The 17,739-nt window shown below is 42.9% G+C and overlaps 1 protein-coding gene across 5 annotated transcripts in view; it reads left to right on the forward strand.

Moving 5' to 3' along the window:
- Positions 1–17,739, forward strand: part of WDR7 (WD repeat domain 7) — a 352,075-nt gene that overhangs the window by 74,883 nt on the left and 259,453 nt on the right. For all 5 annotated transcript variants that reach the window (XM_019463951.2, XM_019463944.2, XM_053902762.1 and 2 more), the window contains one exon: positions 1,821–2,035. In XM_019463951.2, the coding sequence (XP_019319496.2) occupies positions 1,821–2,035 (215 nt within the window). The remainder of the gene's footprint in view (positions 1–1,820; positions 2,036–17,739) is intronic.

Consider the following 17,739-nt stretch of genomic DNA (forward strand, 5'->3'; position numbering starts at 1 on the left):
GCTGAGGGCAGGAAATGGAGTGTTAGAGATGGGAGGAGTGAAAGGTCTGAAATAATTAACTGGGAAAATGAAAGATCTGTGGAAATGTCACTATTGAGAGCCCCTTGAGATCAGTGATTGTGAATTTCAAGGGAGTCTTTCAGCACGTTTTCCATTCATATCTGTCGTCATTGTACAGGTGTAGAGTAGGTGGAAAGTTGGATTTAGTCAATGTTGGAGTTTGCTCAGTTAGTCCAAGGAGGCAAGATGAGGACAGAGCTGTGGTTATGTGGATGGGCGATGGAATTTTACTTTACGGGATAGAGAGAAGTGAGAGACAGTGCAAGTGTGCGAGGTTAATGGAATTGTTGGCATCAGTGCTGAACAAGGAATCATTGGATCAGAGGGTTGAAATGAAGAATGGGAGCTACTATCAGAGAGTGACATTTTTGAAATTGGGATTACGTTGGGATTTATTTATTGGTAATAAGATTAGAATATGACCATTGGCTGTGGTAGAGTGTAGGACACAGTTTATTGGAGTAGAGGAACTCAGCCAAGAGGTTGGGATGTGTGGAAAAATCATATGTGCTGGTGATTTTCAAGCATTTTTGAACTTCTAAATCTTGTTAGAATATACACACTCTCCATTTCACACATACACAAAAAGTTTCAGGTGACAATTCCTTCTTGTGCTTTGCCATTTCCTTCTTGTGCTTTGCCTTTCAAAATGTATTGGTTAAGGCTCAGTGAATTGGCTAGTAAAACACTGATTTCTGTTAATACTAGAATCACCAAGAATTAATTCCAGGACTGCTAATGGAAAGGGGACAGTGAGTCAGAAGTTAAGCTCTTTAGGCCAGGAGGTGCAAACTTAAGCGGCATGTATATAAATACTCAACACTGGGACTAGAATCTGTGTTTGGGTGTTTGGGTACCAGCTCAAAAACATAGTAGCAATCTTGTATTTTGCTGACATTTAAGTTTCTGGGTGTTCGCTATTGTTATTTTTCGAAATTGATTTGTCTCTTTTAGAAGACTCTAGAGGAATGCCCAGTGAATCCAAATAAACTTCATCATCATTTCACTGTCATTATTATAGTCTCCAGAAGATTATATACAAATCCATGCAATGAAACTCTTGTCTGCCTGGCCTGATGCTATGTGCTGTACAAAACGGTATACAGAAAAGCTGTCTGCTTTATAGGATGGAGTTGTGCTCTGAGACACAAAGTGCATAGATGGAGATGAATGGAAAGAATGGCCAAGTGAAGAAGTGGTTACAAGTTGGACTAGTATTTATTTTCACAAACACACAGAGGAACTTTTGATCGGGTGTGAACCGTAAGAGTCAAGACATCAGACAAAATGGGAAGTCATAGTTTTTCCCCGTTTTGTGGATGTTTGCCAGAGAAAGAGAAGTTCCAGGAATTATTAAAGTAGAAAACATGAGAAGAATAGCAAAATTTAGTTCTTTTGTTTAAAATGGATAGACAGCTTAGAGGAAGCTGAAGTCATAGAAATTGGTATTTGTAGTAGAGTAATGGTGTGGAGTATCAGGAAGACCGTGGAAAAAGCCTGGGGAGAAGGTGTTGAAGGTATTGGCTCTGAACTTGACTATATTGGGAAGTTGTGGTCGGGGCATTCATTACAGGAGAAGAAACGGTTAAGGTAATGCCATGTGGAAGGTCCCTCGAGGAGGAAAGTACAAGAAAATGTTTCTGAGAGGTACCGATAAAAATATTCCCACGTGGAAAACGTCTATGCGTTTTCTTTCCTTAAAAAACCGTTTGAAGCGTTTATAGTGTCGTGTGCTGATGGTGAATGTCTACGTCTTCCAGGCGCGTTGGATCGCTGCGTGATGGGGATAACCGCCGTAGAGATACTGAATGCCTGTGATGAAGCAGTTCCCGCTGCGGCTGACTCACTTAGTCACCCAGCCATCAACCTCAAGCAGGCTATGACCCGGCGTAGTCTTGCTGCTCTTAAAAACATGGCCCATCATAAGCTCCAGACTCTTGCAACTAACCTCTTGGCTTCCGAGGCATCTGACAAAGTAAGTGTGGTATGTGGGCCCGTGTGTGTAGACTCCCATTCAACTTCACTTCATAGCACAGTTTTGGCAGGTCTTATGCAGTAACTTTGGGGAGAAGACATGGATGACGAATAAGCTTCTGGTTTTTATTTAGGCCTATCCAGCCTTGTTTTAGCACACTTCATGTATTTGGCACTTTGAAAAAGGAAGTTATTCTCACCACTTAAAATAGTTTAAAATGAGGGGCGCCCGGGTGGCTCAGTCGGTTGAGCGTCTGTCTTTGGTTCCGGTCGTGATCTCATGGTCTGTGAGTTCGAGCCCCATATCGGACTCTGTGCTGACAGCTCAGAGCCTGGAGCCTGCTTTGGATTCTGCGTCTCTCTCCCTCTCTGCCCCTCCCATGCTCATGCTCTTTCTCTCTCTCTGTCTCAATAATAAATAAACATTAAAAAAAATTTAAAAAATAGTTTAAAATGATTTCTACGGAATTAAGTGACTTCCATTTCTGACATTAGAGTGAACCTTTATTATGTAATCTGGCTTTCGGTTTTCTGACAGTCTTCCTGTTGAAAGATTGAGCACTGGCTCTTAACCTCTCGGAAGAAAAAAAAAATCATGATTTAGGTACAATTAAGATGTTTCTAATTGTGGCTGCTCCTTTGTTTGAAAAGCACGCTCTGATTTTAGTAAGGTTGGCCCATTATAAGGATTTTAGAGGATACTCGGGAATAGGTAGGGCCAGGTTGTTCAAGCACCAGTGCTGGCCAGGACCCAAGCTGGATCACACCTTCCCTGCTGATACTCACATGAAGGCATCAGCTACTTCTTGAGTTAACAGGAGATGATCCTACGTAAAAGAAGAACAAATAATCCGAATTCATTAATTGGTTATTTGTCTTTAGTTTTATAGAGGCTAACCACTGTTTGGTTTGTGGTATTTATGTTCTGTGGTACTGTTAGAACTCGCTTGTCTCTGGTAGTGGCTGCGTGAAACTGAGAGACAGTATTAGCATCTCATCTGAGCCACAACTTAAAATTCCCGGGTGCATCTAAGTATTCATTAGAATTGTTAGTGGGTAGCACAGATGCTGTTATTTTCATTCTCTCTCATTCTGGATTGCTATTTTTTTTTTTTTTTAATGGGTAGACACGTAGATAAATAATGAACAGGTTGAAAGGCTCATCTACAAACTTGAAAATTTGCCCATGAATGAGCACTGAGTGCTGATGACACAGGAATTACTATAGGTGGTTCCAGTGGCCCATTTCCTCTGGTAATTGGCAGTCATATTTGATCACTCTGTCCTTCCCCAAGAAATAAATGCTTTATTGGCTTTGTTGTATTGTATGTTTCGTAGGTCAGAATTGTGAAACCCTTTTGCGCTTTCTTTCATGCTTCCCGGCCTGTGTTGTGAAGTTTGAATAGAAATCACAGCTTAAACGTATTTGCCATGCTTATAATTTCTTTCAAGAGATCACGTAGATGTCCCTAGGAGTTCAGTGTTCATAGCACATTGTCTGATGTTCCACTTAATTTTTAATTCTATGCCAGTTTATAAAATAGTGTATGCAAGGGTAAGTATGTATGTCATAGAATTTTCAAATGTATTCTTTTTCTTGTTGGTATCCCCTAGAAGTAAAAATTTGTAAAAATCATTATACGACTGGAAAATTAAAGAAAAATAAGTGGTACGGTTAACATTTATGAATGGCTTTTGTAAGTGGTCATGGTCCATTATGTGATTTTTACAATCTTGTTTGTCCCTGTTTTAATAGCGCATTTTATGGCGCAATTAGTGATAAAAGCAGCAGATATCAGAGACACTACACTTATGTATTGTAAAATATATTGCTTGTGAACCTCCTCAGTCTTGTAGCAGTGGTAATTGTTGCCTGGCCTACAAGGAAAACAATTACAGAAGGGGGGAAAGGCTTAGGAAGCTGAGGCTGCGGGAGGGTAATCACTTTATGAAAAATGTATGTTGGCTGGACCATTAGGGATTTCTCTAACTATTTTCTCATGTTGAGTTTGAGGCTCCTTCTGAGGGGAATATTTGAAGAGCTGTCCTCTGGATGGCTTCCTAATCTCAGGAGAAATAAAACCCACCCAAAGTTTAAAAAAACAAAACATAACTAAGAGCGTGTCAGGGGTGCAGGATTGACTCTAGGATATGGGAACTAATTTTCTTCGTGGGTCTCTCAATGGAAAGCAAAATCTCTAAGGGAATGCCCTATAGAAAGAGTCCTACCTTTTCCTTGTTAGACTAGTGTTGGCATTTGGGCTGTTTGGAGTAACACGTATTGTATATCGCTAATTTTGTTAATTATGCCGGACACGCGGAGCCTCGCAGACAAAGATGGGGGCTTTCCTTTCCTCTGATTCTTTTCTTTCACTGGAAGAGCCAGAGGTTGTGAAGTGAAATTACTCTTTATGGCTGCCTCAAAGTTTTGCAAGATGTGTGTATTCAAACCCCTGTGTGTTTCTCTTATGGCGTGTATCTTAATTTCCCTGGTATGGTAATCACTTACCAGCCTCTCTGATTCTCCCCACTGAAATTCAGCCTTCTCGCAGGCGGGGATTGTGACTTATTTATTGCTGTTTCCCTCCTGACATCTAGTAGCAGCTGTGCAGTAAATGCGTATTGAATTGGGTGCTGTGTGGCAGGAAGTGCTGATGGCCTCTGCCTCAGCCTCTTTGCCCAGGTCTTCTCCCTTCCCTCACAGTTGATTGTCTTGGCTTGACGACCAGATCTGTTCCTGTTCGTGTGGCCTTAGACGCGGAACCTTTATTAATCACCTTTGCCCTCTGCCCAGTTTTGTATTCTCCCCTTTGGATGTGGCGAGCAAGCTCGTCCAGGCATAACTCATTCTCCTTTGCTGTGTCTGTATTGTCAGCATTCCAGCGTGTCCTGCAATTATGTCAGCTGGACCCTCTCCTTTACTTTTTTTCCTTATGACTCTAGAGCAGGGTTGCTCAACCTCAGCACTACTGACATTTTGGGCTGAATAACTCCTTTTTTTTCCTTTAATGTTTATTTATTTTTGAGAGAAAGAGAGAGAGAGAGAGAGAGTGTGCGCGCACACAAACGGGGAGGGGCAGAGGGAGAGGGAGACAGAGAATCCCAAGGAGGCTCCATGCTGTCAGCACAGGACCCGATGCAGGGCTCAAACTCACAAACTGAGAGATCATGACCTGAACTGAAATCAAGAGACAGACACCTAACCCACTGAGCTACCTAGGTGCCCCTGGATAATTCTTTATTGTGTGTGTGTGGGGGAGGGGGGGCTGTCCTGTTTATTGTAGGATGTTGAGAATCATTTTTCCCCTACCCATCACAAATATCTAGCATCCTCTCTTGCCCAGTTGTGACAATCAAAAATGTTTTCAGCTATGGCCAGATGCCCCAAGTGGGGCAAAATTGCCTCTGGTTTAAAATCACTGCTCTGGAGAGAAAAGGCTGAGAAATGCTAGACATCCTGCATCCTATATCCTATGTTTCTTTTCCTCTCTCCTTGCTTCTTTAATCCCTCTCCTGTGAGGATAGCGAAGCCATTCCCAAACTTCTCCTCTCTGCCCCCTGGTGGCAGAATTAGTTCTTGCATTCTCTTTGTGCTCGACACGTTCCTGTTCAGACCTTTCCTTAAAACACTTTACTTTGGGGGCACCTGGGTGGCTCAGTCGGTTAAGCGTCCGACTTCCGCTCGGGTCATGATCTTGCAGTCCGTGAGTTCGAGCCCCGCGTCGGGCTCTGTGCTGACCGCTCAGAGCCTGGAGCTGGTCTCGGATTCTGTGTCTCTCTCTCTCTCTCTCTCTGACTCTCCCCCATTCATGCTCTGTCTCTCTCTGTCTCAAAAATAAATAAACGTTAAAAAAATTAAAATAAAACACTTTACTTTGTAAGGGATATTTTTTGTTTTTGTTTTTCTTTATGTCTGTCTGATTAGATTTTGAGCTTCTTGAGGGTGGGAGCTGAGTTTCTCATATTTTTATTTTCAGAGCTTTTATGTAGTATGTGAAGCATAGAAAATACCCAGGAAATTTCGTGTGAAGTTGGTTTGGAGGTATAGAGTGGAATCATATTGTGGAATCTATTTGAATGCAAAGCTGAGGACTTACCTCAGTGGGTAAACAATACGATACTGAACAGTCTTAAAAGGAGATCTTTGTTTAAGAAATAGTTTTCCATGTCTGACATTTATGTGTAGGACACTTATTGCCGTGGGAAATGAACTGTGAGGCTGTTAGGTGAGAGGCAGTGGGAACTGGGATAGGATTAGGTAGAAGAAATGTTGAAGAGGAAATGACTTGGAGGCTGTTGTGTTGGTTGAATAGATAGGACTTCAATAAATAGGGAAGAGTTGAGACCTGTAAGACGATTTCAGAGCTCCGAGCCTGGTTGAAGGGAGAATGGCGGAGCTGTTAACAGAAACAAACAACTCACAGACTAGGCTTTGAGATTGGTTGTGATAGGAGACATCTGCCTCTTGTTTGGAGTGTTGGGAGATGGAATGTATGCAAGGGGAGCAAAAATCTTCCAAGAAAGAAGTGGAATGATAGTGAGATAGAGTAGGGATGGGATTCCACCACCACCCCCGCCCCCCCCGCCCCAAACAAATGCTGGAGTACAGAGCCTGGATTAGACCATAGTGCATATTTTGGGATGCCTGACCATTAGAGTATTCCAGATATGCCATCTTCCTTAATTCTTACTGCAGATAGGTGAATTCGTTACTATCATCCTCAGGGTTGCCAGTGATGAACCTAAAAGACAGATGGTTGGAACAGGGATTGGCAAACTTTTTCTATAAAGCACCAGACAGTAAACATTTTAGACTCTGTGGGCCATTCAATCTCTGTCACAGTGATTCAGACCCGCCATTGTAGTGTGAAAGCAGCCATAGACAATAGGCCAATGAATGAGTATGACTGGCTTCCAATAAAACTTTATTTACACAAATAGGCAACGGGCTGGATTGGCATCTAGGTCATAGATGGTTGAACCCTGCATCAGAGGACGGCATTATTAACAGCAAGTTTGTAGATACTGTTCTTCCACGGAACAGCCTTTGCTTCATTTTTGAAAAGCAGTTCAAAGGAGTGGTTAAGAACCTGGGTTCTGGTGACGGGCATATCTGTGTTTCAATTCTGTCTGTAACATGCTACCTGTGGGTGACCTTGAGCCAGTAACCTGCAATGGCCTCGGTTACACATATACTTGAAAACAAATTTTTGTAAAGGAAGCAAAGGTCAGCAGTTGATCAGAGATGCGAAATAACATTAAGACTTGAGGGAATGAAGGGTGGAATTAATAATTAGGGAAGTCACCGGTGATCATTAGGAGAGCTGCTTTGGAAGAAGTAGTTGGGTCAGAAATCAGGGTACAAAGAACTAAAAATGAGAATAAGATAAAGTGGAGGTGGGGAGTATGGAAGATATGTGCTTTTAGAGGAAAAAAAGTAGTAGCTTCAGTGCATGCAGGGGTAAGAGCTGAAGTTTACTTTGTCAGGAGCTCACTGAATGTTTTTGTTGGTGGAGGAGGTGGAGCCATGTCAGAGGACATGATGTCGATAGTAGCGTTAACTGGAGAATTTACCCCGACTCGATGTTGTTTGCTTTTGATTGGTAGTGATGAACGAGAGGGAGGTGAATATAAGCAATGGAGACCATTGGAAGAGGAACCAGTGGAAGAGGAGAAAAGTAGGCTGTAGTATTATTTAAAAGGATGGAAGTGGCTTTAATACCTTGAAGGCAGAGCCATCTTCATTTCCCTGTCCCATAACACGCAGCGTAAGTCATGTTCTAGAGTAGGAGTTAGTAGATTTGCAGACTATAAATAACTAGTAAATTGTAGACAGCACATGGTGGTATGATGAATGCAGAAATGAAAATATTAAGAAGATGGTCTGAGCATATCCGGTGATCTTTTTTAAAAAGTTTTATTATTTTTGAGAGAGAGAGAGAACACACATGTGCAAGCAAGTAGGGGAGGGCCAGAGAGAGAGAGAGAGAGAGAGAGAGAGAGAGAGAGAGAGAGAGAAACCCGTGAGATCATGACCTGAACTGAAATGAAGAGTTGGATGCTCAACTGATTGAGCCACCCAGGCACCACTCAGGCGATCTTTTTGATGATCTTTCTCATGAAGCATTTGCCAGAGACCCTGGTTCTTGGTGAGGACATCTTGGAGCATGCCTTGGGTCAGTGGGATTTTATTAGTGAAGCTAGAAAGCCTTTACTGCCATGAAATTCGTTTTCTCTGGCCTAGTGTGTATAATTTTTTATGTGGCACCTTTATATCTTAGGTATTGTGTACCAGTCAGGGTCACCCTATTTATTTTGAAAAATCATGAGGTTGAAGAAATTGAAAAATGACCAGGATGATTTATCTTCTGTGTTACATTTCTCCCTCTGTTGTCTAATTAGTCAAAAGGCTGAAAAAAACGAACGGGCTATATTTGCAAAGGTCAGTAGCTTTGTATTCTGTGTAACTAGGTGAGAGAATGGGATTTAGAAGTCAGATATAACCTACTGAGAACATGCTCTGTGTTTTTTGCTTGCAAAATTCACTCTAAAAAAATTTTATACTGATTGAATTGACTTTATGATTCATTGTGAAAAGGGCACTGTAAGGTACAGACAGGGACAAGCCATATGACGTTACATACAGGATACCAGGCCTTGTCTGGTGAACCGCTTATGGCCTTAGAAAAATTCTTATGATATGTCTGACCTTTGAAGAATCAATTAAACTTGCTTAACATTCTGCTCCAAAACTTTAGCGAATATTTTAATAGAAAATAAAAATATGTTGATTGTATATTTATTATATATGTATAAGTATGTATAAATTTAGTTTTCGTTTAAGTAGTTATTAGGATAAAAATCTTTGTCTAGTCTTTAATAAATACAGTTAAGGACCCTTAGGGAGCTGTCTAGGCTTAAGAAGACAAAGGAGTAAATGTCTATGACTGTAGGAGGAGAATGAACTTTAGTGAGCACCCTTGTGATGGGTGATTCCCTTTAACGGGGACACTAATTAGAAACCAGGTGTGGATGCTGCCTGCTCCTGGGATGACATGGCATCCAGGCCCTCGCAATAGAGCCAGATAACATGTGTATGTTTATACACACACACATCTGTGTTCCTCTGTTTTCCTAAATATATTAAATACCATCAGTTAACCCTGTTACCTCCACGTCTAACCAAACACCAGAGTGTTTGCTCTAGCCTCCCCTCCTCAAATACTGTAACTTTCTTCCCCAGCTTCAGAAACGTCACTCCCACTATTTTCAGTGTCTTCGCGGTCTTCCTTGACTCGCGATGGGATTACATCCCCAAAAGCCCATTGTCAATTGAAAATCTCCTAAGTAAAAAATGCATTTAATACACCTAACCTACCAGGGATCATAGCTTAGCTCAGCCACCCTTAACTGTGCTCAGAACACTTACATGAGCCTGCAGCTAGGAAAATCATCTCACACAGAAGCTTATTTATAATAGTGTTAAGTATCTCCTGTAACGTATCGAATACTGCACTGAAAGTGAAAAGCACAACAGTGTGGGCACAGGTGGCTCTCGGTGTGTCGGCTGTGGACACCCATGTGCGCTGGCTGACTCTGAGCCAGGTTGCTACCCTCGCCCGGTGTCAGGGGAGAGCCCAGTGCGTGTCACTGGTCTGGGGCCGGATCCACACTCAGACTTCCAAGTGCGGTTTCTACTGAATGCGTATCACTTTCAGTCCAGTGTAAAGTCGAAGAATCGTTAAGTCGGGGGCCATATGTATTTATTTACCCAATTCTCCCTTTATGTAAACAATTTCCTGCACACCCGGGTCTCTTTAGGCGTGCCACCCTAAAGCTTGTCACCCACAAAGGGAAAGAAGTCCATTTCTTTTTTATCCTTAACATTGTCCTTGTCACCTTCTGCTTTTCCTAGGGTGCGATTGCTTGTTGTTATTCACTCCTAGGCTTCATCTAATGTGATGTTTTCTTTCTAATTCTTTTTGAGTTCCGTCATTTCATTTCTGGTTTTTCTAATGCTCTTAGGTTCTTTCACGTTGAGTATCATTTTAAAAGGGTTCATCAGCTTGTTTAGAAATAGCACATTCATTTTTATCTGCATTTTGAGCATATCTGTGTTTTCCCTTCTGGTTCTTAATTCTTTTTAATTATAATAATTTGACCTCAATACTTTTCTGTTGTTCACTGCTCACCTCTTTTGTAAAAGAATTTTTCCTGGACTTTTTGAATGATTAATTCAGATCATTTTTCTAACTTCCCAAAACTTCCTTTTCTATTTTTCATGTGGTTCAAAAATATGGTGGCTCGCTTTCTAAGCTCTCCTAACACCGTTCCTCACCTCTTGTTTGCAGTGTGGTCGGGGGGGGGGGGGGGGATTACCTGGCAGTTTTGATTGCATGCTTAGCAGTTTCTCATTCCTGGGGGCCTTTGCCGAAGGGACCCCTGATGTAGTGGTGTTGCCCGTGGACTGGGACTGCCACGTCCCTCAGCCTTTGTGATCGTGGCCCGTGCGTTCACTTGCTATTGAGGCGGGTAAACTTCTCCCAGGTTCAGCTGCTGTTTTTAAATGGGCCCCATTAGGGGCGCCTGGGTGGCTCAGTCGGTTGGGCGTCTGACTTCAGCTCTGGTCACGATCTCGCAGTCTGTGAGTTCGAGCCCCGCGTCGGGCTCTGGGCTGATGGCTCAGAGCCTGGAGCCTGTTTCAGATTCTGTGTCTCCCTCTCTCTCTGCCCCTCCCCTGTTCATGCTCTGTCTCTCTCTGTCCCAAAAATAAATAAACATTAAAAAAAAAAACTTAAAAAAAAAAAGGGCCCCATTATGTTTTTCTGATAACCGTCAGTCAGCATTTTGGGGTTTTCCTATCAGATCTGTCGCATACCTCGCCACTTCCCTTTCCTTCGTCCTAAGGAGGTGCCTGATAACAGATAGACCTTGTAGCTGTTGGTGGGTTTTTCCATTCACTTGAGTTTTGGGATTTGTGGATATATTTTATCAACTTGTTTTGCTGAAATGTTCTTACTGCATTTCGGTCATCCTATCTAATTGCTGTGTCTTTCTTTATGTGAGGATTTGGAAAACTCCAGTAACTATGCTTCCATCAGTGCCGTGATCTTTTCCAGAATCCCTTTGAGTTTCTGTATTCTTTTTTTTTTTTTTTAATATATGAAATTTACTGTCAAATTGGTTTCCATACAACACCCAGTGCTCATCCCAAAGAGTTTCTGTATTCTTGATGTTAATTGTAAAATTCAATAATGAGTTAGTTAAGGAGAAATTGTATTAAACATTCACTTTTCAATCTTAATTGTGTATTTATTATTTGAACTAGATGAGCCATATCTGTGATTACATATCATATATTGTCTCTATTCTGGATCAGTTGTGGGCTTTAATTTAAAGCTGTTTGTGTGAGAACATCCTTAACCTACTGGCAGGTGACAGAGTCCTTCAGTCTGGAATTTTCCTCATGTATTGACCCACCTACTGCCTGTATCCCACAATCTCACAACATAGTGGTTAGAGAAAATGACTTCAGATTCTATAGTGAACAATCAGGGACTTTTTTTTTTTTTTTTTTTTGGCCACCGCTTCCCTCTCTATTGTTTGTCAGTTGCTTTCTAAAAATTTCTAGAATGAAAATTTCGGAATTTAGCGTGAGGCTTTTGGTAAAGAGACTCCTTAAGGAATAAGCTTGAATTTTTTTGGAACCATAAAAATAAAATGAAAAGAGTTAAAGTTATTGATTAGGCACAGGTATGTAAGTAAGGTAATGGGATTAATTTCTGAACATACATTATTACATTGCTGTTATCACAGGCACCAGAAAGTACAAGAAAGTCAATGGAGTCCAGTTGCCCCATCACCCTCCTCCTCTCTTTTCCTCTTTCTCCATCCTTCTTCCGCAGTCCAGCCGTTATATTACATTAGTCATCCTTCTTACCTCCGTAAGAGTGGTTAGCATTTCTTTCACGTTTTTATGTCCTAATTCTGTTGTTGTCTCTTACTCTTTCTTCGCCTTTACCTCCCTTTCGTGGTAGTCTCACCCGCATAAGAAAGTACACCGTATGTAGGCTGTGAGTGTGTGTGTGCTCATCTCTGTGTGTGTGTGCCCTTGTACACTTGCATCATGTGTGCATGTTTCATGGAGTTTGTAATGAATGCTTTAAACATTTCTGACTCAGGTTATCTTTCCTCCAACTTTTTCTCCAGTTCGAGGGAAACAAGTTGTAAGTTATTATGAATACATTTAAGGGATAAAACTAAACTCTCAAAGCTAACTAAATATTTAATTGAACTTACTATATTTTTTGATGATTACAGGATTTTTTGTTCTCTTCCCTTTTTAAGGATCCGTAAATGAGACATAACGCCATCAAATAATGACGTAGACAAGGGAGCTCCCCTTCTTGAAACTTACCAAGCCCTGTGGCTCTAGTGCCTTATTGGCCCTCTGCCTTGCACGTAATAGGTGTTCCGTGGGTTTATGAATGGAATTCATAGGTCATATTGAATGTAATTCATCATATTATTCTGAACCAAAAAAACCAGTCTTGTTCTATGATGGTTTTAAATTCAAAACAGTTTTGTTTCTCCTTGGAAGTACATTAACAAACCACACTATACCTGAGAAGAAATTTAGGTTGTTGAATAATGTCTGTGAGATACAGCGAAGGGGAAATTCCTTTTACCATCTCACATAATAAATCAAATGGCAGACTGCTGAGAGAATAGGAACAGTAGATAGATTTAACCCTGTGACCTTCTCAACAGCCAGATCTTTCCAGCCCTTGCGTATGCTACTTTATATTTAACTCTTAGTTGGGAACTTCAAGGTATTTTGAAGTAATGTGATAGAAATATAAAGATTTGTAGCTAAGTGTTAATGTGTTAGTACCTTGGGTAAGAAATAATTTCTTCTAATATGCTTGAAATAGCTGTTCTTTATTAGACTATATAAAAGATTTTGAAACTTCTTGACTTTTATAGCCTCTGTTAGAAAATAATTGAATCAGTCTAGTTCAGTAAACATTTATTGACTACTAGCTACTGTGTTTGGCCCTGGAGAGCCAAAATGAATAAGACATGATATTTACCCTCAGGAAACGTAAACAGATAAATACAAGGCAGTGGAGTGAGTTGGCTGAGAAATGCAGAAGGTATTGCAGAGACCTTGACTAGCCTGAGGTGATCAGGACTGGCTTCTTGGAGGAGGAGACATTGAAGAATGAGTAGAACGTAATCAGGTGATGGATGCAAAGAGGGCAGCGGGGAGTACCGTGTGTGTTCAACATTGCTGGAGTATCAAGGAGAGGAGAGGCGGGAGGTGTGTGAAATGAGACCGGTCCATACGTACCATGTGAAGGTGCTTAAACTTTATCTTTTATCTCAGTAGCTTTCACACCTAAGAAGAAAAATTAGCACCAGAATCCTTCCTTCAAAGAGAATTTTATATGAGAGCCGGTATGTGCAACAGATACGAGGGAATGTAGAGGAGAGTTCGACTCCAAGAATTGAGTGATTAATGAGGCACAGGTGGTAAGCGGGGCGGACCCACAGGTTTTCTGATTGGGTGGTTGAATAGAAATCGGCTCTCTCAAATGTGATATCGAACGTAGGAGCCGGTTTTGCGGGGGATGGTGATGAGTTGCTTCGTATATGGGGCGGGGGGAGGGGGGGTGGGGTGTGGTGATGGATATACAGGTTGAGGAATCTCCGACATATACCTGGTGCTTAAAACCATCAAAGGCCATGGGACTATTCAGAGGTAGCAAATGGGCTGAGATAGACTCTCGGGCTACTAACCTTAAGGGGAGGAAGTGGAAACGATTTGGAGAAGTGTCAAGAGTGCGGGAGAACCAGGAGAATAGGCTCACTTGTAGACTGAGGGAATCAAGACTTTTAAAAGGGGTAGCGAGTAATTAGTTGTGGCAGAGGCAGTAGATGTGTGGTATTGGAAGGACTGAAATGTGTTTGTCATTGAGGTCACCAGTACCCTTTTCTAGAATGGTCTCTTCAGGATGTTGGGGCCAGAAGCTGGATTGCCATGGGTTAAGGAGTGATGGGAAGCGTGAAAACAAACGACAGCAAAAGGATACTTTTGAAAAGTGTGATAGGGGAAAGAGGAAGAATAGGGGAAAATGCAGGTTGGCAGGCACATGGGAATGTTTGTGGATTAGGGTTAAAGAGCCAGCAGAGAGAGGGCCGGTCCACGTTAGGCTAAGGGGGCGGTACTTGATGAAGCTAGGTTCCCAGGGGATGAGAGAGTAGCGGACTGCAAAGGCAGAGGGAAGGAGTTTGGCTTCGACCTAGAGGAGGGAGACTTTATTTTCTGAAATCGAAGGGCGGGAAGACAGGCTGGGTGTCTGGTGGGTGTAGGTTTCTGTGCATAATGGATGGCAGATGGCAGTTGAAGAGAGGACATTCCTAAAACTTTAACGTTTCTCCAAGAAGTTACAGGTAAGATTGTGGGGAGGGAGGGAGCAAGAACCTGGGTCGGGACTTGGTGAGGGAGACACATGGGGGAATGAGAGGGGAAGCGAAGAAAGAGTAAGAGGAGTGACTGTATTTGTAGTTGTAACGCTGTAGTAAAAGGTCTAGGAAAAAGTAGAAGGTACATGTCACGGCTCCCGAACTGCAACTCTGTAATGCAGAGGTTAAAGGGCACTGAGGGTAGTTATAAGAGGTTGACTGATATGATTAACCAGAGGTTCTGGGCTTGTTAGGGAAGGAGTGGGAGGGAGGACGAGGCTGATAGCTTTTGAAAAAATCCTGGAATCCAGGGACTGAATGCCTCTATGATAATGGTTCCCAAACTGTTTGTTGCACATTGGAATCATCTGAGGATCTTTAAAAACTGCCGGTGCCTGGCTCCTCCTCGTGGCTTTCTGACTGAGTTGGTGTGCATGCGGCCAGTTTCCCCAGGTGATTCTAATGTGCAGCAGGGTGCAAACCACTGCTCCAGAAGGTTGAAGAGCAGGTGTGGTGGAATATTTGGAACTACAGAAGATTGTGGTCAGCGTGGAGATACTAGTGAGCAAGATTCGTGAGGTGAGGACATATTCCGCTGAAGGGGACTGGAGTCAAAACAGCCAAGGAGTTGGGAGGGCAGCGTGTTCTCCATCTTTGGCACAGAAGACCCCGAAGCCCACTGTCCCAGTACCTCCTGCTTTTCAGGGGGTCAGAACTCTGAGAAGACGGGGCGGTGCCATCTGGCAGGCTAGTTGGGGAATAGGGATCAGAGTGTCTGATTTAACAATAAGCCACAAACCTGTCTTATTCTTGTCCTTGGAAAATAACAGTGCAAAAATACTGTTGATGCAAATAAAAAATGCAAAACAAAGTGATGAAACTAACGGAAACTTATTTAAGAGCGAGAATAGCAGCAGTTGAAAACCAGCACTGATGATGTGCTGATATCAAAACCTCTCTTTTTTGGGAAACTCGTAGGTTTGTATGCAGTAGAATGTTTGGACCAGTGCTCTATATTTCATGGTTGTGTGACATTTAAATTCAGTACTGACGCTCTAGAATGCTGTAGTCCTATAGGAACTTCAAATTATAAATAGCAAAAAAATAAAAATAGCACTGTAGCATAATTAGCACATATAACCACAGTTAACTCCCTTTATTACTAAGTGACTCCGTGTTTAACATCGTGTCATTTGCCCTCCGACTTTGAATTCTTTCATATCCATTAGGAGGCCCCTTGCCCACGTGGGGTTGCAGACCATAAGTTCAAAATCACTGACCTACACGGGTGGTGAAATCTCCCAGAATGAGGGATGGCAAGCAGGGCTTTGAGCCAGTGACAGTGATTTTAAAATTAAAAAAAAACTTTCAGGTATGACATTCATAAGATGACTTCTATGGTGTGGTGTGGAACCCAACATTAGCCTTGGATGGAAAAATATTAATTTCAGGGAGGCAGTTTATTGCGATGTCCAAGGATAGAAAGTGCAGTTGGCTTGTAGTGGTTGTGGCTGGAGTTCTATACTGTGCTCTCGGTAGCCTGGAACAGACAAAGTGTATCCAGAGACCTTTCCGTGGTCCTTCACACATCTCTGTCTTAGTTTGCGTGAAAATACCTATTTTTTTGTATGCACACTCCCACCCGGCAGCAGTCAGCCTTGGTGAAGGTGATGTTGTCTCAGGGCAGTGGATGGCTATGAAGGAAAGAGGTAGAAAAAAGAAAGGCAAAGACAAAAGGAGGGGATTTGCGGCGTAAATCAGGATTTTAGTTGTCCACGGTGTAACGTGACTTGGTGTTCCCCGGTCTGTATTTTGATAAACGTGGTACTTGCTAGTTGGTGGGCCTGGGATGCCCGTGCCTCCCTCACCCCCTTACCCCACCTTTCCCCACCTTTCCCCAGCTGGCTCCCACTCACCCGGCTCACTCCCAGAGCTCTCCTGAGCCCCCGTTCTGTGACCACCGTCCCCACAGAGGCTCCTGAAGTTTTCAGGAATGCTCCTGAGTCTAGCGGTCACTTGTGTCTTCTCTGGTCCTCTGCCACTCGCGTTTATGTCTCTTAGTACTAATTCTTTTGTACCAATACACGAAAACAGGGAGATATATTTGCTTCCATGTCTGTTTCCGTGTATCAGGGTTTGTTTGACTTCAACACTGTTGACATCTGGGGCTGGGTAATTCTTCGTGCCGGGGGCTGTGTTGTACAATGTGGCATGTTTAAGCAGCGTCCCCAGCCTCTACCCACTAGATGCCATTAGCACCCTCTCCCAGTGGTGACTCACAGTGATGCCTCCAGACGTTGCCTTGAGGATGAAGAGTACGTCACCTCTGGCCCAGGGCTGCTGCTCTGTCACCCCGAGAGCTCCTCAAAGGGCCATTCGATACTCCTCTTTGTGTTTCCAGCAGACTCTTCACTGAATCGCTGAATAGCCCAGAATTTAAGGTTGATTAATATGGAATGGACTCACGCCCCCCCCCCCATCTCTAGAATCTCTGCCGAACTAATGCTGAGAAGCTCTTGATATTCACCAAGTAAATGTCTGGCAGATACCAGGGGACCCTGACTTCTTCCTCGGTCTTAACCGTTGACAGCTGTGTGACCTGTGTGACCGACTGGCCGACCTCCTAGCTTCCATTTGTTTTTAGCTTTAAAGTGGAGGTAATAAGATGGTAATGAAGTCAACTGGGCAACATGTTTTAACACGTTTATCCCAGTAGGTATTCACACACGAGTTTAACAATCTTGATTGAATGATTGATTTCATTCATTCAACACACCTTGAGTGTGTACTGTAAGCTGGGCCCCGAGCTAGAACGGCTGGAGAGTTCATGAATCACGTCCACACCCATCAGGGCCTCCTGTCGAGTCCCTGCTCTGATGAGGGAGACAAGTGTGCAGCTCATCACCGTGAACACTCTGTTACCTAAGGTGTGAACCAAGTGGGAGGGCGTCCTCAGGAGAGGACTGGCCTGGGGAGCTGTGGGAAGACCGTCTTCTCTGAAGAGAGTCACTCGTGTAGAGGCTTGGTGTCGGGAGGCAGAGTGGGAAGAACATCCCCAGCAGAGGAAACACTGCGTGCGGCTGACCGGGCAGAGCGTGGGAGGCGCGTGCCGAGCCCTGCAGCGATGGGAGAAGAGGGTTAAGAATCTCCTAGGTTAGAATCTACTTGAGTGTGAGTATTTCTGAAATTTGAGATTGCTCACCACTGTGACCCTGGGTGGATTAAAGCGGTTTTCTT

This window comes from Panthera pardus, unplaced genomic scaffold (genome assembly GCF_024362965.1).
Source record: "Panthera pardus isolate Hobbes unplaced genomic scaffold, ASM2436296v1 HiC_scaffold_15, whole genome shotgun sequence".
Lineage (NCBI taxonomy): Eukaryota > Metazoa > Chordata > Mammalia > Carnivora > Felidae > Panthera > Panthera pardus.